The 23,972-nt window shown below is 46.8% G+C and overlaps 1 protein-coding gene across 5 annotated transcripts in view; it reads left to right on the top strand.

The window, feature by feature from the left end:
• LOC103000012 (protein OSCP1) overlaps nt 1–23,231 on the top strand; it is a 40,123-nt gene extending 16,892 nt beyond the window's left edge. For 2 of the 5 annotated variants that reach the window (XM_057557237.1, XM_007182538.3), the window contains exons 2-10: nt 3,727–3,881; nt 8,472–8,639; nt 9,151–9,231; nt 16,658–16,761; nt 17,202–17,330; nt 17,866–17,935; nt 20,155–20,294; nt 21,215–21,278; nt 21,522–23,231. In XM_057557237.1, the coding sequence (XP_057413220.1) occupies nt 3,727–3,881; nt 8,472–8,639; nt 9,151–9,231; nt 16,658–16,761; nt 17,202–17,330; nt 17,866–17,935; nt 20,155–20,294; nt 21,215–21,278; nt 21,522–21,638 (1,028 nt within the window). In that variant the 3' untranslated portion in view covers nt 21,639–23,231. The remainder of the gene's footprint in view (nt 1–3,726; nt 3,882–8,471; nt 8,640–9,150; nt 9,232–16,657; nt 16,762–17,201; nt 17,331–17,865; nt 17,936–20,154; nt 20,295–21,214; nt 21,279–21,521) is intronic. The other 3 variants (XM_057557229.1, XM_057557236.1, XM_057557243.1) reach the window with 3 other exon arrangements.
• Nucleotides 23,232–23,972: the final 741 nt, after the last annotated feature.

Below are 23,972 nucleotides of genomic sequence, written 5' to 3'. Positions count from 1 at the left end.
AAAGTGGGACCACTCTAAATATTTCCAAATAAAAGAATAGGTGTGAGTTTCTCTTTAACTGAGACATCGGTTATACATTTGAATCTTTTACTTAAATAAATACAGAGTGGAAGATGAAAACCAAGGAAACATTGGCCAAAGGACCATATTGCACCTGAGGTATTTGTCCCTTTTCATCAGTTCCAAGCTTTGCAAGGATAGCTGGAGCAGTAGCTATATTTCTGGGTAGGCTGTCCTATTTAGTCATCCTTAAAACAACTCTGTGATAGCATCGTGTAGCTTAAGAGCTGTTCTGCTTAGCACACGGAGATATCTGTTGAACAACCGAGAAAAATGGAAGCCTATGGCTGCATGGCCACCAGGATTGCGTGCGGAAGGCATGACACACATGCACTATGGCCTTATCATGCCAAATTTTCAGTTTCCTCTTCACCTACAACTAGCAGCAAACCTGAAAAAGTTGTCGATTCCTCAGAATAAAACCTTAGCCTTTCTCACCTTTAACTGTCACGAATATCTTCCATCATTTGACATCTGGGTATAGATTATGCATGTCATAGCCAACGTCCTCGATATTTTAAGTGCTCTCCCCACACCAAGTATGCTGAGGAGATAATGTATACAATATTTAAGAGCACAAGCATTAAAATCAAACAACCCCATTCTAATTTCAAGTCCACCGTCCGCTGTGTGATCTTGGACTTTAACCTTTCTAAGGCTCAGTTTTCCCCCTTGAAAGAATTGGATAATAATTCAGAGTTGTCCTGGGGTTTAAATGAGATAATGCATGGAAAGTTCTAAGCCCAGTACTTGGAACATAATAAGGCTTCAAAACATGCTAATCATCCTGAAGTAGTAGCTTCTCTGTTTCACCCTTGGTTCCAAGTTGTATGTTCCCATAAACAATAAAATTTACAGCAGAGGTAGTTGATAAAAACTCAGTTGCTTTCACCCAGAGAATTATTTCATCAGGCCAGGCTCGAAGAAAAGCCCAATCGAAGTGGTTGATACTCTTTTATAATATTTCACAACCATCTTTCACCACTTCTCTTGAGCAATTTTTGGCCCACCTCTTGACGCACGGCAGAACTTCAGGTGAGAAGTATGGATTTTGAAGACTCTTCGTGTAAGTAATTGAATCACTGGAATTTATCTTAACTTAAGCGTCCAAAAATAATAAGCAGAAACTAACTTCATAATCTGAACCCGGGATTAGAAGCCTGATATGTTAAGAACTCAGTTATTGACCCTTCCAGTGCACCTGTGAAAAACCACCCCACTCCCTGCCTTTAGTCTCCTGATGAAATCTGGCTGCTAGCACATTCCTGCCTCATGAAAGTATGCAGAGCTCACGAGAGTGCCAGAAACTAACACCAACAACAGCTGAGAGATCAGGTTAAAACTATTTCTCAGGTTTAACTTGAATACGGTGTGGGCTGCTACTCTTGGGCAAGGATAAAGTTTACTTCCTCTTTGTGCCCTGATGTTGATCTCAGTGTCTGGTACTCAGCAGGCCTACCTCAACCAAGTGCCAGGTGAAGCACACTGTGAGGTATAAGCATGTTAATTTGTGCCCCCAAGCTCTTTCCAAAGAATTAAGTGAAAAGGTGGGTGCTCTGGGTGCCAGGGCCCAACCGTAAAACTGCCATTTCCTCTTGGGGGCATTTGTGTTCACTGCTCTGCCCACAGGGACAGGGCCTGTCGTACTCTCTTTCCAGCAGGAGAACTTTCTGGAAGTTCTCATGCAAGGACCCATGGTGATACATAGCTTATTCACTTCCCGGGGGAAAGGCTTCATTTTGCTTTTTACTTTGCCAGAGTGGCTAACAATCACCTTGGGATTTTCTTTCTTTTCAAGCTGATTTATTTGAGTCTAAGCTATTTTCCTAGATTCTGCTAAAGGCTCAAAGACCCTAGGGACATATTTCAGCCCCTAGGTGAATGGGAGCTCTTTGTAAGCGTGAACATAATCAGAGCTGATGTGATTCTTTAACTTGAATTCTTCCTCTTTGGCACTCCTCCCTGGCCTACATACACCTATGGAAAATACTTAAAATTCTCTCTTCTGAGGCTTTATATGTGTCTTTCCATTTGTAGCTATTTCCTTGCAAATTCTACATGTTATATAGGCTGTGGTAAGAAAAATGTCAGAAAGCCCAGTTTATTGCAGGTCCTTGCTTGGTTAGGTGAAAGGCAAAGGCTGTGCTTGAGGCAAACCCAGAAGAGTTCATCTGTCTCTAGGGAGACAATGGGGAAATGTTAGTGCACATCGAGGGTAAGCTGCCCTGGGTTGGAACTGTCCAGTGTGAGGGATGCCCTGTGTTGGTAATGGATCTGATTCTTCCTCACTAATGGGATGGAGTATAGAGTAAAATCCAAAGGTCAAGTGTGAGTTCAACACTTCTGGAAGGAGTCACAGTCAGTTCGTTCTTTTGTGTCGGGGAGGGGGGAGTGGGGAGGGAGGTGTTTCCCTTCCCCCTCTCCCCTCTCTCTGTAGCCCTTCCATTTAAGATTTAAGTACGACTAGCCCTCAGCTCCCCGCTTCTCCCCAAAACTGCTCTTTGAGATACTTTAAAATGCTGGCCTGAGCCCTCAGTGTACGTCTATCAGTTACTTACAGGTTGAGAGGGTGCCCGAAATCATGACCTTGCCTTCACTCTCTAAGATACAAGGCCACAGCCAGTCACCTGGTGTGTCCTCTATGTGGCAAGAGAAAGAGGCATCTGTATCTTTCAGCAATAATCACCCACATTTGATAATTGATTTTGTATAATTATGTTAAGTAACCAGTTTTCTTTCAAATTTTAATTACTATGAATGTATAGTCTCAGCATCCATATACACTCACTTAATTAAGAATAATCTGTGTTCAACCATACCTGTTCTTATTTCTTGTACCAAAGGGTTTTCCCAGCCCTCAACTAATGTTATTTGAGCTGCACAAAATATCTAAATGAATGAGTGAATGAAAAACTAGAATTATAGAAACTTTGGTTTGCACACACCTTAGGACCTTTTATTCTCACTGCATGGACATTTTCCATCTGAACAACAGTATGAGACATATCACTACAGTATAATATCAATATTATAGATCATATATAGAAATTAAGGCATCCTAAAATGGTGTTTATCTGAAGTACACATCTTATAGAAACATTAGGAAAGTTTTAATCTCTAACCAGTGGGTAGACTTGTCTATTTTTGTAAACTGTTTTGCAAAAAAAAAAAAAAAAAAAAAAGAGTCAATTACCATTATAGGTCCCATTTTTATAAAATTTAATTTTAAGTAAAAATGTTATAGACTTGCTAAACAAACAAACAAAACAGCATGATGCTGCTTCTCATTTTAAGGTAGAGCTCTAATTGAAAAGAATCTTTTTTAAAGATTCTAATAGGAATCTATTTTAAAGAAAGAAGAAACTTATCCCCTATCACCAAGTGAGATAATGTATGTAAAAGTGGTTTGTAACCTTTGAAGCACAGCATATTTGTACATTGTCACATGTATGTTTGCCCTGAGATGGTCTCATAAAGCACTCCTGACCCTGCTTTCTACTGGGACACCTGTGTGGTTTCTCCCCATGGAGCAGATCTCACCAAACACGTCCACATCCCCACTCTACATAGGCCCAGCTCCTCCATTCCATTCGTACACAGGGAGCATTTCCTGAATAAAGCTTCCGCCAGTACCTTGCTCAGCTGCATCTTCTCTTGTCTCTACAGTTCTGAATGACATCATCTCAACCATGTTCAATCGAAAGTTTATGGAGGAATTGTTCAAACCCCAAGAGCTCTACTCCAAAAAGGCCCTGAGGACAGTCTACGACCGCCTGGCTCACGCCTCCATCATGAGACTAAACCAGGCCAGCATGGATAAGGTGAGCAGACAGCTGCCTCTGTCCCCTAGGCTGCATTTCTTGTGGATGATCACAGACTGGAGTCAAATGAGATGACGTACGCAGTGGTGCCTGGCAAAAGACAGGCACATGTAAACATGGGTTGTTCTTGAGTTTCAAGTTGGGAAGGACCTCAGAAGTCATCTGCACCAACCCCTGTGTTGTTTATTCCATTATGTCACCCAAAGAGTGTGCTGATTTGCATGTCCATGTTTAGGAACACCTTAACCCAATACAAGCACGCAAACCTAAAAGCTTTAATTCTGCTTCTTCCTTAACAAAGCTCAGCTCTGCAAACCAGGCATTTTTTTTTTTTTTTAAAGGATTTTCTTATTTATTTATTTATTTATTTATTTATTTATTTATTTTTGGCTGTGTTGGGTCTTCGGTTCGTGCGAGGGCTTTCTCCAGTTGCGGCAAGCGGGGGCCACTCTTCATCGCGGTGCGGGGACCGCTCTTCATCGCGGTGCGCGGGCCTTTCTCTATCGCGGCCCCTCCCGTCGCGGGGCACAGGCTCCAGACGTGCAGGCTCAGCAATTGTGGCTCACGGGCCCAGCTGCTCCGTGGCATGTGGGATCTTCCCAGACCAGGGCTCGAACCCGTGTCCCCTGCATTAGCAGGCAGATTCTCAACCACTGCGCCACCAGGGAAGCCCCCAGGCATTTTTTTTAAAAAAGCAAATTCAAAACTGCTCAGTCTTTATTGGGTTGGCCAAAAAGTTCATTTGGGTTTTTCCGTAAGATGTTACGGAAAAACTGAAACGAACTTTTTGGCCAACCCAATATTTATAATATATACATATCTGTTTCTTTGCAAAACCAATTTTTAGGGTACTCTGACTTTAAAAGGAATAATTCCAAATAAATAATGGCAGAGAATAGATAAATCTCCTGTTCATAAGAATTCCAAACACTTATATAGATACTCTGCCCTCAGGGATAGAGAGCATAACTCCCCACTGCTTGAATGTGGCTGCACTTGGTGACTTCCTTCCAAAGAAGACAGTATGGAAAGGAGGGGGAAAACAGCTAACTTCTCAGTGGAAAAACATGGCAAATATTACCTCAACCAGGTGATAACGTCAACAGTGATAAGCCATGTGGTGGTACCCTGATATGATGTGATAACGATAACACTTTGCCTCTGTGATCTTCCTCCCAAAAACCCACAACCCCAGGCTGATCATGAAAAAAACATCAGACAAATACCATTCGGGGGTCATGTTACAAAATACCTGACCAGTCGTCAAAGCTGTCAAGGCCACCAAAAACAAGGAAAGCCAGAGAAACTGTCACAGCCAAAAGGAGCCTAAGGAGACATGATGACTAAACATAATGTGCGATCCTGGAACAGAAATAAGACATTAGGGTAAACTAATAAAATCTGAATAATACATGGACTTCAGTTAGTTTTTAAAATAATGATAATAATAATTCCTTTTCAAGTCCCTTCATTATGTGAATTTTTATAAATCATGAGGACTGACAGTGGGTGCCAGGTGTGCAAAAATCAATACTGTCTCATTGCCGGTACCTGGAAACCTCAGAGAGACAGACTGCCTTTAACTATGCCCTCTTACCTTCTGCCACTTACCTTTAGAAAGTTACTTTCTTTCCCTGAGCCTCCGTTTTCTCATCTATAAAATGGGGATAATAACAGCTACTTCATCTGTTAGTGGAAAGATTAAGTGAGAAACATAGATATAATGACACAAGAAGGCCTGGCACATAGATGTTCGATAAATGTTCGATATCTTCTCTTCTCTGCTTGTTCCTCTCCCTCTGCCTTTAAGAAAGTTTAGGTTTCCACTGAGAAAGGACACAGAACTTGGAATAAAAAAACCTGGGTTCAAGTCTTCTTTCTACCAATAGCTCTGAGATGCAATTGACTGAATAACTCTTTCACCTGAACTTTCATTTCTTCATCCTATACCTGTTTTTATCCTTTATTCCTAGCACAGTGCCCTGTACACAACAGGTACTTAATGTTTTTTGTTTTTTATAAATTTATTTATTTATTTATTTGTTTGTTTATGGCTGCACTGGGTCTTCGTTGCTGCGTGCGGGCTTTCTCTAGATGCGGCGAGCGGGGGCTCCTCTTCGTTGCAGTGTGCAGGCTTCTCACTACGGTGGCTTCTCTTGTTGCAGAGCATGGGCTCTAGGCACACAGGCTTCAGTAGTTGTGGCCCACGGTCTTAGCTGGTCCGCGGCATGTGGGATCTTCCTGGACCAGGTATCGAACCCATGTCCCCTGCATTGGCAGGTGGATTCTTAACCAGTGCACCACCAGGGGTGTCCCAGGTACTTAATGTTTGATGATGATGGTGGAGAGTCTTAAATCTACATCTCTAGTATCAGACACACCTGCATGTGTGTGCGCGCGCGCGCGCACACACACACACACACACACACACACACACACACACACACACACACACACACACACACACACACACACACACACACACACACCAGGCTGCTCCTGCTGTATGCCACTTTCTAAGCGAGATGTTTATCTGCATGCTGGAGAAAGGGGATCGCGTAGAGGGTTCTAGCACGTGCTTCAGGATCTGACCGTCTTTAGTTTCAAATCTCACCCTACTACTAAGTACCAGCTATGTGAAATTAGGCAAGCTTCTTCATTTTTAAACTTGGGATAATACGTACCTCATAGAGTTCTTGTGAAATTAAAGCGGATCAGTTGAGGCCATGCATATCCACGTGCTTGCACAGCACTCAGGTGGCTGTAGTTTAATTCCCAAGCCCACCTCAGGTGTGTCCACGCCTTCTCTCCCAAACTCCCCTGCCTCCATTGTAGCATCGTGTATCTCCCAGGCACTAAGTTGGAAATGCTGTGGTCCTTTTGGACAGCCCTCAGATCGTCTCCCGAATCCAGTCAGGCAGGCACCATGTACTGACAGCTTTCCTCCGGAGTGTCACGTGCTCTTCTTTTCCCTTCCTTATCCATCCCCACCATCTTTATTCCGGGCCTTCCGTCTGGGTCACTCCAACAAAATTTCTTTCATTCATAGAGTCAGTCGATGTTACTGCCACCCTCTTAGGAGCCAGGCACCAGCTAATCCTCCCCACTCCAGTCTCTCCCTTCTCTCGCATCTCCTCATGGCCAGAGTCACCAATCTCACTTAATCACTACTTTTATCACATCAGCACAGAGCATTTCAGTAGCCCCCTAATTCCTACCACATCTAGTCTAAATTATCTTGTCCATCTTTCTAAAACCTCTAATACTCCAACCTTGCCATACCCACCTTCATTTCCCGCCACCCTGAACACAAACCATCCCCTCCAGTCAGGCTGCTCTACTCTTTCTCCCAGGAAAAGAGCACGGCTATGGCTGCCTCCAGACCCTCACGCATGCTGTTCCCCCCCACTAGAATGCCTTTCCCCTCCCTCAGCCAGCTGGAACCTTGCCTTGAGTCTGTAGCAGGCCCAGTTCTTCCACAAAGCCTATCGTGACCACTTTGTTCCTCACCAGTGTCTCACCTCTGATCTTCATGGGTGGTCATACCATACTTGGGGCTTGTTGATCTCTTACTAAGTTTCATTTTTCATCTCATACAGTCGTGGAACTTCATTCTTGCCACTTTCACATGTGTTTTCTCATTTACTCCTCTCAGCCGTTCTGCAATGTTGGGAAATTAGGGAGTATTTTTTTTTTTAAGATTTATTTATTTATTTGGCTGTGTCGGGTCTTAGTCGCGGCATGTAGGATCTTCGTTGCAGCACGCGGGCTTCTCTCTAGTTGTGGCACTCGGGCTCTAGAGCGCACGAGCTCAGCAGTTGCGGTGCGCAGGCTCCAGAGCGTGCGGGCTCAGTAGTTGCAGCACATGGGCTCTCTAGTTGTGACGCACGGGCTCCAGAGCACACGGGCTCAGTAGTTGTGGCGCATGGGCTCTCTAGTTGTGACGTGTGGGCTCCAGAGCATGCAGGCTCAATAGTTGTGGCACACGGGCTCTCTAGTTGTGGCACATGGGCTCTAGAGTGCACAGACTCAGTAGATTTGGCGTGCAGGCTTAGTTGCCCCGTGGCATGTGGGATCTTAGTTCCCCAACCAGGTATCAAACCCATGTCCCCTGCATTGGAAGGAGGATTCTTAATCACTGGACCACCAGGGGAGTCCCAGGAATATTTTTTACACATGAGAAAACTCAGGCTCAGAGAGGCGAAGAGACTTGGCCAGGGCCATCCAACAAGTCAGCAGCAAGGAGGGCTTGAATTTGGGTTTTCATTCTCCACGTCCAGCACCCTGTCCAGGGCCCCCCAGCTGCCCGTACTGTTTCATGTGTATTCCATCAACAATACACGTAAGCTGGCCAGAAATCCTGGTTTGCCCAGGAATATCCTGGTTTACTCCTTTTGTCCCAGCTTAATTATTACTATCACCCCCTTTTACTCTCAACAGTGTCTTGGTTTGAGTGATGACTAGATATGGTCACTGAGCTGCATGATAAGCCCAGAATTGGTTTCCGGTAAGTGCCGACTGAATCATTGTTTGAGGTTCTGATGTCTGCCTTTATGGTCCTATTTCTTTTATTCATGTATGGGTTGGCAGCTCTATGACCTGATGACAATGGCTTTCAAATATCAAGTATTGCTGTGTCCTCGTCCCAAGGATGTGTTGCTGGTCACTTTCAATCATTTGGATGCCATCAAGGGATTCATCCAAGACTCCCCAACCATCCTGCATCAAGTGGATGAGACTTTCCAGCAGCTGACTGAAGTAAGCGTATCGTCAGTTTATCATCTCTCAGCCCCAATACTCATTCTCATTCCTCTGTTAAGAACAGGCAGATTCTATGACAAAGAGAACAGGGTGAGGAATGACAAAACCTGCCTCTCCCAGAAAACTCTCAAAATCTCCAGGTATCCGTTTTGGAAACACAAGAGACATTAGCATCTTATACCCTCTCACTGTTGCCTTCATAACTGGGGAAGCAATGATACAGAACATAGCTGTTCTCTCCTAACTTTTCTGAAAGGGAGTTGGTGGTGGATGTCCTATAGAATCGCGGGGAACAGGGCAGGTAAAGTGCACCCCGCTCGGTGTGCCACCGTGGGGCTTGTCCCTCAGGCGAGGGTGCAGTGCTGGCCTTCCTGCCCCTCCTGCCCAGCAGCTGAGTCCTCTCCTTGCTCTCTGGCTCCCATCCCTGGGCACCCACCCACCCCTGCCTGTCTGCACCTTCCATCTCACTTCTGAAAGTGGAACACCTCTATCTGCTTTGCCTCCGCAGACATACGGGGGTCTCTCTGCGGGGGAGTTCCAGCTCATCCGGCAGACACTCCTCATCTTCTTCCAGGACCTGCACATCAGGGTGAGTGAGTGGGCGGCCCGGGGGCACCCTGCCACTGCTGTCCTGGGGAGACAGGGTGCAAGTCTTCAGGGCAGACAAGGCTGGGATTCTGCCCAGTTAGCAATATCCTCGGTGTTTGGCTCCATGATGAGAAATTTTCTCATAACAAATCTCAGCAGTTTTTCAATGGACCAAGGAAGACAGTGATGCCAACATTCCCTCCCAGTTACCTTATGTGTTTCTTTAAAGTATGGCTTCTTCCCTTGCTTTTCCAGGCCACCAGCCTGATCTCAATTCCAAAACCTTTTCTCGAGCCTTTATCATCTTGACTTCTCCAGTGTCTGAGCTGTCAGGAGGCTGCCCTCCTGCTCCCTGAAACTGTCGCCTTCCATGGAGTTTCCTGGCACCATACCGTCCTGGCCTTCCCTTACCTCTCCCATCTCTCTGCCTTTCACTCTTTCCTCCCCCTCCTCCTGTCTCCAAACCTTCCGCCTTCTGCCTCTACCCACCCCCTGCTCGTGAGGAATCGCTTTCCTCCCCACTTTGGCTGCCGACTGACCCTTCCACCTATGACTCCTGCATCTAACCTCTACCCAACCCTTGTCCCAGCCCTGCCGTCCAGACCCACATCTCCACCTGCTTGCTGAGACACTCCCCCACGCCCACAACCTAACGTCTGCAGCTAAACTAGTCTCCACAATTCAAGTCCTGCCCAACTTCCTGGTTTCTTTTCAGGGCGCCACCATCCCTCGGCCACTCGGCTCAGAACCAGAGCGTCACACCTTTGATTTCCCTTCTCTGACCTTCTAACTGCTTCTAAGGCCCAACGAGTCTGCCTTTTCACTCTCCACGCCCTCCTTTCCGTTCCTGTCGCCACCAGCCCGGCTCAGGCCTTCATACTTCTTGTTGGCTCTTGCCTCCCAGTTGACCCTGCCTCCTCCAGACAGCTCTACACCCTAACTTTGAAAAACACATTTCTGAGCTTCTGAATTTGGGGCCTGGCTCTCTTGCACAGGACTTTGTTCCTTCCCAGAATTTAACACACTGGTATGGGAGGGTGGGTGATACAGCAAAATGAGCCCAGGCTCTGGAGTCAGGCACTCCTGTGCTTGAATCCCACCTACAGCACAGCTCCGTGACCTTGGGCAAATTACTTCCCTGGCGCCTTAGTTTCGTCATCTGAAAAATGGAAATGACAGTTCCTAATTTAGGGTTTTTCAGGAGGATTAAGTGAACCATCACATGTAACATATATGTATTTGCTTGTATATGTATACACTATAGAATGCTTCTGGAAGGATGTACAGGAAACTGGTCACAGTGGTTGGCTCCTGGGAGTGGGGAACTGCATGGAGGATAGGGATACAAGAGAGACTGACTTTCCCTCGTGTACCCTTTGAACCTTTTTTCTTTTTTTTTTTTTGGCCGTGCCACACGGCTTGTGGGATCTTAGTTCCCCAACCAGGGATCAAACCTGTGCCCCCTGCATTGGAAGCACAGAGTTCTAACCACTGGACCGCCAGGGAATTCCCACCCTTTGAACCTTTTAAGTTTTGTACATGTGCATGTATAACATATTCACAAAATAAAATTCAAACAAAAAAAGAAATAGAATATGCTTAGGACCTGATTGTTATTTCCCTCCTATGGACAGGGAAAGACAAATAGATTTCAACGCTGAGGCCAATTTTATTTTTAACCCCTATGAATAATTTCATTTGCTATGGATGGAGCAATAATAACATCAATATAAATTAAGATCTCTAATAGTCATCAATTAAAATTAAAAATATGAAAGTACAAATAAGATTAAGTTTTGCATTGCTTTAAAATATTGAAAACTCTGCATCATATGGTTGTCAAGACTGCATATTTGGACATTATTTTATGGATTGTAGTAATATAAGCAGCCATATTGATTTCTCAATTCTGGCAAGATAAAATTCATTATGATAAAAAGACTTTCCTAATAATAAGTCTATAACAAAATCATTAAAATATATTAAACCACAAAATATATTAAGCTTTAATTGCTAAATGGGCAGGCAGTGAAACATCAGAGTGTTCATCAAGAGAAATAGGAATCACATATCCTGACATTACTCAGCCACCGATCTGTAACATCTGGCTGCTTTTCCAAGTCTGGTCTTTAATGGTATTTCTGCTCAGCTGCAAGTTATGATTGCCTATACAGATTCTCTCCGTGTTCAAAACAATCTTCATAGATTTTAGATTTGTTAGCAAAACTAACTAAATCAAGAAAACACAGCTCTGAAAACTCCCTTGCTCATTGTTTAACCAAAGCAAATGCAAGACTCCTCATCCTAATGCCCAAAGCTTTCTGTGATATCACAAAACAACGTGAAGTGGCCTTAGTATGGTCAAGGCCTGAGCTGTGCCCCAGGCTCCAGAGGCTGCACGAAGACCGATTCCATTTGGAGTCCTGAGCAGTTACGTACAACCATCTCAAGTCCCAACCCCCTTCAGCTCTCCAGAGCCCCTCCAGAGTCGCCTCCTAAAAGGTGGGCCCTCAAGTCACCCACCCTCTTCCGAATGCTCCTTCCCACACGTGCGTCTTCTATCAGGGACTTTCTTCCTGTGCTCCCGCTGTTCCAGCTGTTGGAAAACATAACTCCATCTTCTCCTCTTCACAGCACGGTCCTTACACCTCCACTCCATTATCCACTCCACTGGGAAATAGTTCATCCCTGGAAAACTAGTCAGTCTAACAAATATGTATTGAGTGCCTACTCTACACCAGGCAGTTTTCAGTCCTGAGATACAGAAGTGAACAAGGCAGAGGCCCTGCCCTGAGGAGGTTCCGTGCTAGTAGGGAGAGACAAGGAGGACACGTAAGTCGTGTTATGGCTTTGATAACTCTTAGGAAGGTGGCCATATACAGTAAAGTTATAGAAGGCATCTGGGACAGGATGTTGCCTTAGACCATCACTGTCCAACAGAGCTTCCTGTCGGTGATGGAAATGTTCTGTATCTGTGTTGTCCAATATGAGAGCCACTAGCCACATGTGGTTGTTGAGTACTTGAAATATGGCTAGTTCGACAGAGAAACTGAATTATAGATTTAATTTAAATAGTCATGCTTAACTAGTAGCTACCATACCGGACAGTACATCCTTAGACGATAGAGGCAAGGGCAGCCTTTCTGAGGACAGATATTTCAGTTGAGAGTGTAATAACACAGATCTCAGGGGAGAGCATCTAACCTGAAGGGACAGCTAGTTCAAACGCCATTAGGTAGGAAAAAGCATGATGTGCTCCTTGGACAGAGCGAAAGCCAGTGAGGATGGAGCATATCTAGGCAGGGGTGATATTTAAAATAAAGTTAACCACCTGTGCAGCACGGGCACTAACTAATCAGAAGAGATGCCAGTCATGAATAAACCGGTACCTACCTACCAGTTGACTTAGCTTTAGACCCTAGTAAAGGAGTTTATTCTAAGAGTAAAGCAAAGATCTGGAGCGTCTTAAGGTGAGTGGCAACATGATGTGTGTCTGGAAGATGAATTAAATGGGACAAGGGTAGAGGTAGGATCGCAGTTACAAAATCTAGGTGAAAATGAAAGCACTTGGATTAGGTGCTAGCAGTGGAGACACGTATGGAATATACCTTCAGGGCAGGGCCAGTAAGATTCACTAAGAGACTGGATGTGGGGAATGAGGGAAAGAAGAAGAAAGAAACACTCCTAAGTGGCTGGTGCCATTTTCTGAGTGGGGGAAGAACTGAAGGGAAGTGTATTTGAGTAGAAAAAATAATCAATTCTATTTCAATGGGATTTGCTCTCCAAGTAGCAGAGTCAAGTAGGTAGTTGAATACCTAATCCTGGAGCTCAGAGGAGAGCGCCAAGCTGGAGACGTAAATGTGGGAATCCCCAGCATGCAGCAGAGAGACGGTATGCGAAGTCTTCTGGCCACCTGAAGGAGGCCGGTCATTCTCCCTCATCCACAGGCAGGATGTGAGAAGCAGAGTCAGCATTCGGCCAGCTTCCCCCTCACCTTCCGATCATTATTTTCCTGCCCTCACAAACTTAGCCCTCCTCTTGTAAGGCCAGTCCAGCAACCATTACACCATCCAAAGCCCTGCACTCATCCCTCACTGCTGAAACCGACTGCCAAGTCACTCACCCACATCCACCAAGCATTTACGTCCCTGGCTCACTTCCTCCGGGCCACCTGACTCCTACCCTCATCCTGTGGAATGTGGGTGCTCGTGGAGATGTCTCATCCAGCACTCCAGCCCCACAGCTCCGTGACCTTCATCCTCTCTTTCCATGGGAAACATGGCTCCTGCCTTCAGGACCTCATCAGAGAAGGGAAAGTGCACTAAGTACCTTATGTATGTTTGGTTCTGACCCAGAAGAGTATGAAGAGACAGGACACAACGTGGGCCATGGCCACCTCTACCCAAGAGCATCAGGGAGTCTTCATAGAGGATCCAATAGCTTTTAAAAGAAATAGGTTTGGGGGCCCTGGCGGTCCAATGGTTAGGACTCCATGCTTCCACTGCAGGGGGCCCGGGTTTGAACCCTGGTCGGGGAACTAAGATCCCACAAGCCATGTGGTGCGGCCAAAAAAAGAAAGAAAGAAAGAAAAGAAATAGGTTTTCACCAGGACCATGGGAAAACAGGAGGAGGGTTTAAGAGGACACCATCTCAGTAAAGGCACAGGCATGTAACCACCTGGTGTAATTGGTGCAGGGGGCCAGAAGGCTGCAAGCAATCGAGTATGGCGAGAACACAGGGTTCAGGGAGGAACGTGGCTGCGGAGAGGAACAAGGGTCAACTGGACATTATCTGCCAGGCAGCAGAGAGCCAGTGAAGCAGGAGAGGGACATGGTCAGATAGGAGTTTAGAAGAGTCTCTCTAACAGCAAAGTGGAGGATGGATGAAACACAGATGAGAGCGGAGGCAGGGAGACCAGTGTGGAGGCTCTGCAGTGGCCAGGCTAGAGGTGATGAAGGTCTGCACTAGGGAGCAGGGTAGAGAGGAGGGGCCAGACACAGAAGTGATCACCAGGTGGGCAGGGCTTGGCGACTGAAGGGCCAGGGGAAGGTGGTGGGCAGGGGACTCAGACTTCTGACTTGGTGACCTGATGGTGTCATTCACTGGGATCAGGTTAGGGAAGACAGCTTGAGCCCTGTTCTGAGCAGGGTGAATTGGAGGTGCATCCCATGGAACCCATAGGTGGACACGTTTAATAAGCAATGGGGTAGATGGGTCCGATGCCCAGGGAGGAAGACTGAGTGGAAGCTCCAGGTCTGGGAGCCATCAGCGCAGAGGTGAATACTGGCATGTGGGTGTAGATGAGATCACCTCGGAATAAAAAGGGTGGAGTGAGAGGAACAGGGCACAGGAGAGTCACACCTACAGCTGAGGGCCAGCAGAGGGGCTGGGCAAGCAGGCAGACCCAAAAGTCCCATCCAGCCAAGGGCAGATTCTCAGGTCAAACACACACTTGACTTAAATTTGTACATTTCAGATCTATGACATAGTCAACCCTGTTAGAATTAGCTAACAGAGAATCCAGTACCTACATATGGTCTCACTTCTCTCTCAAAATTTTCTTTCTCCATGCTTATATTCATATCCCTTGGTCACAGAATCTCAAGGTTAAAAATTTCTTAAAGCCAAACCCTCCAACCAACCCAGTGTGCACATTTTCCCCGAAACATGCCTTGTGCCTGCCAATCTCGGCTTCTGAAGTGTCTTCACACCCACCTTCCTCCTCCAGGCCCAGCTCCAAACCCACAGTCGCACCTACCCACCCCCTCTGCCTGTGGTCATTCTCCTCAGTGGACTCATCTGCATATTCCATTCAGCATATCGTGTTGTATAGTGTCTTCATTTTTCCATTCTATGCTGTGTCCTGTGCCCAATTAGACTGTGATACTGAGAATATTAGTTATCTCTTATTGAGCACTTCCTATGTGTCAGGCTCTGTGATAAGTGCTTTTTGTTCATTATCTGACATAGTGGTCAACTACCCCATTGAATAGGTTCTGTTTTTATCCCCAGTTTACCAAAGAGAAAGGTGGCGTAACTTACCAAAAACCCCAGAGCCAAGGAGAGGCCCAGCTGAGGTGTGAGCCTGGGCAGTCTAACATCGGCAGGCCAAACTGCCAGCATACAAATCCTTACCACTTGGCACTTTCACTGCCTTGCATGCAACAGATGCTTACTCTTGATGATATTACTAATGTAATCTTGTAGAATTTTAGAGTTTCAAGGAACCCTACAAATGTATCTCACTTGGGCTTCCCTGGTGGCGCAGTGGTTGAGAGCCTGCCTGCCAATGCAGGGGACACGGGTTCGAGCCCTGGTCTGGGAAGATCCCACATGCCGCGGAGCAACTAAGCCCGTGTGCCACAACTACTGAGCCTGCGCGTCTGGAGCCTGTGCTCCGCAACGAGAGAGGCCGCGATAGTGAGAGGCGCACGCACCGCGATGAAGAGTGGCCCCCGCTTGCCGCAACTAGAGAAAGCCCTCGCACAGAAACGAAGACCCAACACAGCCAAAAATAAATAATAAATAAATAATACATAAAAATTTTTTTTAAAAAAAGGGCCACAGTATGAAAAAAAAAATGTATCTCACTTTACAGATGAGGAAGCTAAGCTCCAATAAAACTGATTTTTTTTTCTTTTTTTTTTTTTTTGGTGGTGCTGCACAGCTTGCGGGATCTTAGTTCCCCGACCAGGGATTGAACCCAGGCCACAGCAGTGAAAGCACCGAGTCCTAACCACTGGACAGCCAGGGAACTCCCCAATAAAATTGATTAACTGCTATAATCTTGATGGGATTTAACCTGCCCAAGACCTGAACACAGAGCGCACAAAGCAAGGAGTAGAAGTAAGCATCATATAGGGTTTTCAGGCACAGAGAAGACCTTCAGACTCTAATGCCAGCTTGGATCCACCAGTCCAGCACATAGCTGAGAGCTTGGAGTCAGAAACACAAGGGTTTGAATCCTCAGCCCTGCCCCTTATGAGCTGGCTGGCCTAGAGGAAGTGTCTTAACCTCTGAGCCACCAATTCCTCATCTGTAAAACGGAGATAATGAGGTTCTTATAGCTCAAGCCTCACAGCTGTATGGAAAGCTTGCAAGGAACCAAGGAGTGGGTGTGGAATTTGGAGTCAACCTTGGCTTTGAATCCTGGTCCTGTCTCTTCCTGTTCTCTTTGGGCAAGTCATTTCCCTCTGTGAAACTCAGCCTCCTCCTTTAAGGCAGGGGTAGCACTACTCACCTGGAAGATTTGATGTGTGGCGCCAAAGAAGTTCCGTGTAAAAACACTACACCTCTGCAGGTGTTAGTTACGGTGAGTTTTTCTCTCTTAGGTAGCATTCTTAAGCCATTACACACTTTCCATCCTCAGAATGCATACGTCTATGGAAATAGACCAAGAAAAATGACAATAAGTATTTTTTTTCCAGGTGTCCATATTTCTAAAGGACAAAGTTCAGAATTCCAGCGGTCGCTTTGTGTTGCCAGTGTCTGGGCCTCTTCCCTGGGGAACCAAAGTTCCCGGACTCATCAGGTGAATTCTCAACAGTAGTTGTCAGACCAATGTTTGGGGTGCTGGGAAACCAGTATGTGGGCTACCACGTAGAGTGCAGCCCTGCTGGGGCCCCTCCTTTTCTTCAGTTAAGCACAGCAGTGAGGAGGGGAGGTTTAATCCCAGCTTGTCGCCTCGCAGACACTTGAAGCAAACCACCCAGTTCTCCAGGATTTATCTCCTCATCTATTGAATAAGATAATACTGTAATGCTCCAAAGTGCTACACAGCACCCGGCACATAACATGTACTCAATAAATATTATTATTATTATTATTATATTACTATCATTACATCAACCAGCATCTTTATCTTGAAGCAGTGCATGAATTCCCTTTGGTCCCATAGTACCAAGAATAAAGAAGCCTCCGGGACTCTCCAAGCTTGGAGAACACGTCATCACGTCCTACTTTGTATTGTAGAACATTCAACCACAAAGGCGAAGAAGTGAGGAAGGCAGAATTCAAGCACGGCGGGAGCTATGTCGCTGCCCCCAAAGAAGGGTCTTTTGAACTCTATGGAGACCGAGTCCTGAAACTGGGAACTAATATGTAAGCAAATTCTTCCTTCCCCAAATGAATTCAAGTCCAACGGAGGTCCCTTCACTTAAAAAACCAGCTTGACTTCTGCTATGAAAAATCCCTGCTGACAATTGGAGGAATTTCCCCTAGATACACGGCATGCAGAGCCCCGACGTTTCCAAAGGGCACCTCAGATTTCCCAACATAAGGTAACTTAGCAAGTTGAAAAGATAAATAATTTTAAATAGCCATGCAAGAGAACTAGCCAAAACCTTTGTTGCAGTGGCGATCCAACAGCGCCTGGCCTTCATGTACCGATCACGTTTTTTACAGCGATACACATTACTTTGCCAGAGAAAAAATTTCCACACAGCTTCCCAGATGTTTTGTTTGGGGAAGAAGCAAAATTTGAGTGGTTGACACCCACTTAGTTGTATTCTGTATTCCCAGCACCTTTCTGGACACTTTTCAATGCCTCAAAATAAAAACTATGCACTAATTGAGTAAGAAGGAAGTCAGGGTAAAAGGCCTGGACAGTGTTTTCGTGGTTTTCTGTTACCACCAGGTACAGTGTGAATCGGCCCGTGGAAACCCATATGTCTGGAGCATCAGAGAACTTAGCTGCACAGACACAGGTGAGCTTCTGCCTCCCTTGTTTATCTTCATAGCTTATTTCTAGATATAAGAGTCTGGACGGGGAGAGGGAGGGATCTCTAGATTTCAGAGCTGGCCAACATTTCCCTCATTGTTTGCAATCTTCTCCATTCTGCCTTACCAGTGCACAGGTTTTTTGGTTTTTAATTTTATTTATTTATTTATTTATTTTTGGCTGCGTTGGGTCTTTGTTGCTGTGCACGGGCTTTCTCTAGTTGCAGCGAGCGGGGGCTATTCTTCATTGAGGCGCACAGGCTTCTCATTGCGGTGGCTTCTCTTGTTATGGAGCACGGGCTCTAGGCACGTGGGCTCAGTAGTTGCGGCTCGCGGGCTCTAGAGCGCAGGCTCAGTAGTTGTGGCGCACGGGCTTAGTTGTTCCATGGCATGTGGGATCTTCCCGGACCAGGGCTCGAACCCATGTCCCCTGCATTGGCAGGCGGATTCTTAACCACTGTGCCACCAGGGAAGTCCCCATCACACAGGTTTTTAATTACAGTTTCTCATGGAGACCTCCAGTGATCTGACTAATTAGGTAATTTTTTTTTTTTTTTTTTTTTTTTTTAGCACTTCACCCAGCTTGGGTGGCTTCCTTAAGTTGGGAACACACAAGCTGAGTTTTTTTTTTGGAAATTTTATTTATTTATTTATTTATTTTTGGCTGTGTTGGGTCTTCGTTTCTGTGCGAGGGCTTTCTCTAGTTGTGGCAAGTGGGGGCCACTCTTCATCGCACTGCGTGGGCCTCTCACTATCGCGGCCTCTCTTGTTGAGGAGCACAGGCTCCAGACGTGCAGGCTCAGCAGTTGTGGCTCACGGGCCTAGTCGCTCCGCGGCATGTGGGATCCTCCCAGACCAGGGCTCGAACCCGTGTCCCCTGCATTGGCAGGCAGACTCTCAACCACTGCGCCACCAGGGAAGCCCCTAATTAGGTAATTTTAAGCTTGGCTCCACCACCATAATTAAGCAGGAACCACACACCAGGACATGTGAAATAGCATCGTACCAGTGCTGCGAGGTCCGTGGTTGCTGAGTTTAGCACTTGTGTGTATTCTGATCCTTCAAACATCCCTTTTCAATGCTTCCCTGTGTAATGATGTGGAAGCTAAGTTCAAAATGGGGTTTTTGGTCCTCTGAATTCTGTTGTACAAATTTTCACTGAACTAGCTACCAGCTAGCTATAGGACAAATCATGGACTATTCAGTTATTCTGTAAACATTTACTGAACTACGTCTATGGGCTGGGTTCCCAGGACAGAGCTGGCTTAGATGTAGTCCCATCCTGAAGGGGCTTATAAAGACAGTGACGGAACAGATAACTACAGCATGGCGGAAGACACTCGCTGAGCATTCTGAGTAAAGAGCTGTGTCAGAACGCATGTCCTGTCCAGGGGGGTGGGAGCGGGGGACAGGGAACAAGAAGGCTTTTCAGCAGAGGCGACATTCAAGAGAGGCTGTAGAGTGAAGAAGATACTAAATAGCCCAGAGGGAGAAACAGGCATACAAACCCAGGTGACAGTATGAGCAAAGGCACCCAGAGGCATAGTGTTGGGGGAAGCAGGGAGGCAGCGTCTCTCCCACATGGCTAGATCATAACACGATAGCAGCAGTGGCCAGAGATTCTCCTGGGCAGGGACATGGGGCCTGATTCAAGAGGCACAGCAGGGGAAAGCTGGGTTAGAGAGAGCCGGTTAGGAGGAGGGGGGAAGGCTGCAGTGGGACCAGGCAGTGAGAGTGGGAGCCACAGGACGGAAGGGATTCGGTGGGGGGACGGGGGGAGGGGTTGTTCACGGTCACCACCTGAGCGCAGAGTGGTCGCTCCCGTGGAATGAGTGCCCTTGGACCTGGAGCCTCCAGCCAGGCTACTTGTAAAGGCTGGGGGAACTAGATTGCCTGAAGGAGAAGCAACAGTTCTTCTCCTTCAAGGAGGAAGGTAGTTTGAGGAGAATGGGGATCCCTGGGGCCCTCCCCTCATCTTGAGAATCTCTGGTTTGTGCCTTGTTAGAGGCCCTCTGCTTCTGACACAGGTTATTTCTCTCTTGGTTAAGCCTGTTTTCTATGTTTCATTTGGACCCGGTCCTTCCCAGAAGTAATTTAAACTGTTATCGTTTTGTCTTGTTTTATAATACCACCCCGGGGCTCTGGGGTCTCAGCAGAAAATGTGATCACCTTCATGTGGCTAAAAATCATGAAACTGTTCCTGCAGGAAAGCATTGCTCCAAACCCTCTTGCTAAAGAAGAGCTGAATCTCTTGGCCAGGCTGATAGGAGGCATGGAGATTAAGAAACCCAGTGGCCCTGAGCCAGGATTCCGGCTGAATCTCTTCACCACTGATGAAGAGGAAGAGTACGTTTTCAGCCTGTTTCTTTAGAGACCTATATAAAAACCCTAAGTGTGATAAGAACCGAAAAAGGACTGTTATAAACCAATGACACTTATAAACACAGATGTAAAGATCACAAATGAAATACCAGCAAACTCAATAACCTAGTTAAAGAAGAATCCACCAGTATTAAATAGCCTGAACTTTGTGGATTCATTCAAAAAATAGTTCTAATGTTTCATTTGGCAAAGCACAACTCAGTGAGGGAATTGTAAGTCAAGATAATCATGTTAACAAAAGACTGTTAAGAAACCAGAAGGAGGTCAGAGCATGATATCTTTGGGATCAGTCTCCCCCAGAACCAATAGTGGTGGCAATTCACTGAGACTGACACAGCACTTCACAGTTGACAGAGCACCTCTGCCTTCATTATCTCATGTGATGCTCCTCGCAACTAAATATTTGGGATGGGGGTTGCCTTCTATTCCCCTCTCCCCTGAAGTGGCAGGTACTGTGGTACATGTGGGGACCCACAGATGGAGCGGAAAACCTGGGACCTGTCCTCAGGCACTCCCAGTGTCGTAGGAGCATGAACACGTGCACAAGTCACTCGAGCGCCATGTCATAAACACTCCAGTGGAGGACACGGCGACTGACTTTGTACCCGCGGATTGAAGGAGTTGGCAACTGAGCTGGGTCTTGGAGTTTGCCAAGCAGAGGAAGGGGGAAAACGTTCTTGGCAGTAGTATGTGCAAAGGCACAGAGACATAAAAGGACTTCTTGGAGTGTAGGGTGCACTGGTTGGGGACAGGGTAGAAAGTTGAATGGAAAGGGCAGAAGGTGAGGCAGAAAAAATAGGTTGCCAAATTATCAAGGGCCAGTTTGCCACACTAGCAGGGAGAAAACCCTAACCTTTGACCCATTTCTCTACCATCTTGTACAGACAGGCAGCGCTAACCAGGCCAGAAGAGTTATCCTATGAAGTTATCAACATCCAAGCTACTCAGGTGTGTGCAGGGGATTACATAAGTCAAATCTTATTACCCTCCTCATCTTATAATAACACTGAACTTCAAAGGCCCTCCCTTCTCCTCTCTAATCGGCACGTAATGTAGTCCCTATTCTGACAAACAGGTGATGAGGAACTGAAATGCATCACAGTGGTGGGAAAATTAACTACCAACTGCACAAAGAGGCCATGGTGCCCACACATCCTCCTCATTCCCTTCCACCTCTCATTTCTCTCACAGGACCAGCAGACAAACGAAGAGCTGGCTCGGATCATGGGGGAGTTTGAGATCTTGGACCAGCCAAGGCGGAGTGCCAGCAAGGGCGATGATTTGCTTGCCATGATGGATGAGTTATAGCTGTGCTGACCAGGCACGCCCCTCCCCCTACGGAGAGGCTGCTTGATGAGGACCCCGGGGGACGCCCCAGGGAGCCAAACGATGCTGCTAGTTTTCTACTAAGTGAAGCCCTTCCTTACCTCTTGTTCCTGTTTATGTCCTAACGAACTGTGCGGGTCTCCCTCAGGGAGCACAGTCTCTGGAAGGCACACGCATATTCATATTTTCAGCAAAATATATTCTGGCTTTTAAATTGGACCTTTCCCATGTTCTTGCTAGTTTTATGGCAATCAAAGCATCCGGAGCCAGAGGTTCAAGCCTGAGAGTCAGTAAGAGGGCGCTCCTGTTGCCGTTTTCATTACAGCTTTGCTCAGGGGACCTACTGCTCACAGATGCCTGTGAATCATCACAAAACTTCAGCGCTTTCTGGGATGTATTCTGCCTTGTGAGTTTGACGTAAGTGGAAAAGGCAGTTGCCTCAAACAGTCGGGGCCCAGTTTATACAGCCCTCCTCTCCCTGGCACACTGGGAACTGTCACCTCCAAGGCAGAGGAAGCAAGGCCGTGACAGGGAATCCTCAGGCAGGCCCCGCGCAGAGCATGTGGGTGTCTGTGGTTCTCCGCACGTCTCTCTATCCATATGTAGTGTGGGCTTATCCCATATGGAAATGTGTACCAAGGAAACAGTTTGCTTTTTAAGAATGATACGTCCTCCTTAGCCCCAGAGTCTTCCTCTGCCACTTAGTGTTCTTGCCTTCTAAAGACACCCCGCATGCTCTGCCATGACATCTGTCTCCTCTGCTTCGCCATCAGTGGCCAAGCAGAGCCTTAAGTTGGATGTACGGGAGGTGCACACGGTGTACCACTGTCCCTGCCGTGCACCAGGTGAGTGACTTCCCTTGGCAGGGTGCCAAGTCTAATTGGGATCTATGAGAACTATCTCAGGCCAGGGCTGCCCTAATTGCTTTAGGAAGGGGGTCAGCCCTCCACCTCATAGTCATCCCGGATTGAGTAACTGACGGGCTCAGGATCAGCCAATATCCAGAGGTCAAGGTACATTCAATCCCTTGGAAGCAATATCCAGAACGGCAGAGGGTAGGAGAGAAACTGAGCTGAGCTGATCATTGCCTGAGATTGAGCCAGCCACCAGGACCACTCAGGACCCTTGCACCCTAGCCAGAGTTGAGGCGAACATATTTCTGGAATGCAAGGGGGCCTGTCCTTTAGCTTACCCAAGGCACAGGGTTTGGATACAGAAGGGTAAATCACCCAATAAAGTTGCTTCCTACCCATGAAAGTGACTCTTTCTTACCCACCAAAGCCCCCAAAAGGTCCGCTGAGAGGGAGAAGCACACCGTGCTGTGTACACTGCTTCTTACAGGCTCACAGAGTGCCTTCTGTTTTAGTCTCTTGTAAGCAATCTGGCCACCAGTTGGGGTGGCCTGACCGGATGACAAGTGAAGGGAAAGGCTCTGTCCTAGATCTGGCTGCCACCGCACTGCCACAAACCTGAACTCCACTGTCTGCTCCGAGCTTGTCCTGGGGCCTTGGAGGTGCGCCACGGGCTGCTAAGAAGCCGCCTCCTCCCTCCACCTATCCCAGAGCCGCGCTGATGATTTCCAACCTATCTGTTCTCTCAGTGAATAAACAAGATACAGATCTCTGGTAAGGCAGCCTGGTGACGAGGCAGTCTTTGCGTTTCATGTCTCTAGACTTGCACAAATGTTGAGAAAAACAAGTTTATTTGCATGGTGGTTCAGGGTACCCAAAGAAAGCAGGGGAGTCGGGAGGGAGCAAAGGAAAAAGAAGGCAAGGATTACTCTGGCAAGAATGTGGACTGAGTACTGACAAGGCATCATTGTTCATTTAACACCAGGCCACGGGGTCTGAGGGTGTCACACAACAGTGCCCAGTGTGCTCCAAGGAAAGGCACACCATGGTCCCCATCCCTTCCCCAAATTCACAACGGCGTCTTAGGCAGTTACCCTCACTGAGCCTCAGTTCTCTCATCTGTAAGAAAGGAAAAGAACTAGTTCACTGACTCAAAGCCAGCTTGCCCCAGCTAAGTTGCCGAGTTTACAGATTCTTAGGCCCTGCCCCAGGTGGGGTCTGAGAACTGGAATTTTACCCACGCCGCACTCCCCCGCCCCACTCCATGCTTTGGGAGTATATCTGCTCTCTTTCAGCAATTCTGTGACTTACCTCTTCTCAACTAAGTTTTAAACTGTCCTGCTCTTGTCCTTATCATAGTGTTGGAAGGCCCTGTAGAACATGCAAGGCAAAGCTCTAGAAAAGCCTTCCGAACAAAAGTACTTTAATGGCTCCCAGAAGAAAGATGTAATAAAAATTGAGAGTG

Source organism: Balaenoptera acutorostrata, chromosome 1 (genome assembly GCF_949987535.1).
Source record: "Balaenoptera acutorostrata chromosome 1, mBalAcu1.1, whole genome shotgun sequence".
Lineage (NCBI taxonomy): Eukaryota > Metazoa > Chordata > Mammalia > Artiodactyla > Balaenopteridae > Balaenoptera > Balaenoptera acutorostrata.
The sequence above is the reverse complement of the archived record's forward strand: the minus strand, read 5'-3'. Positions and strand labels throughout refer to the sequence as shown.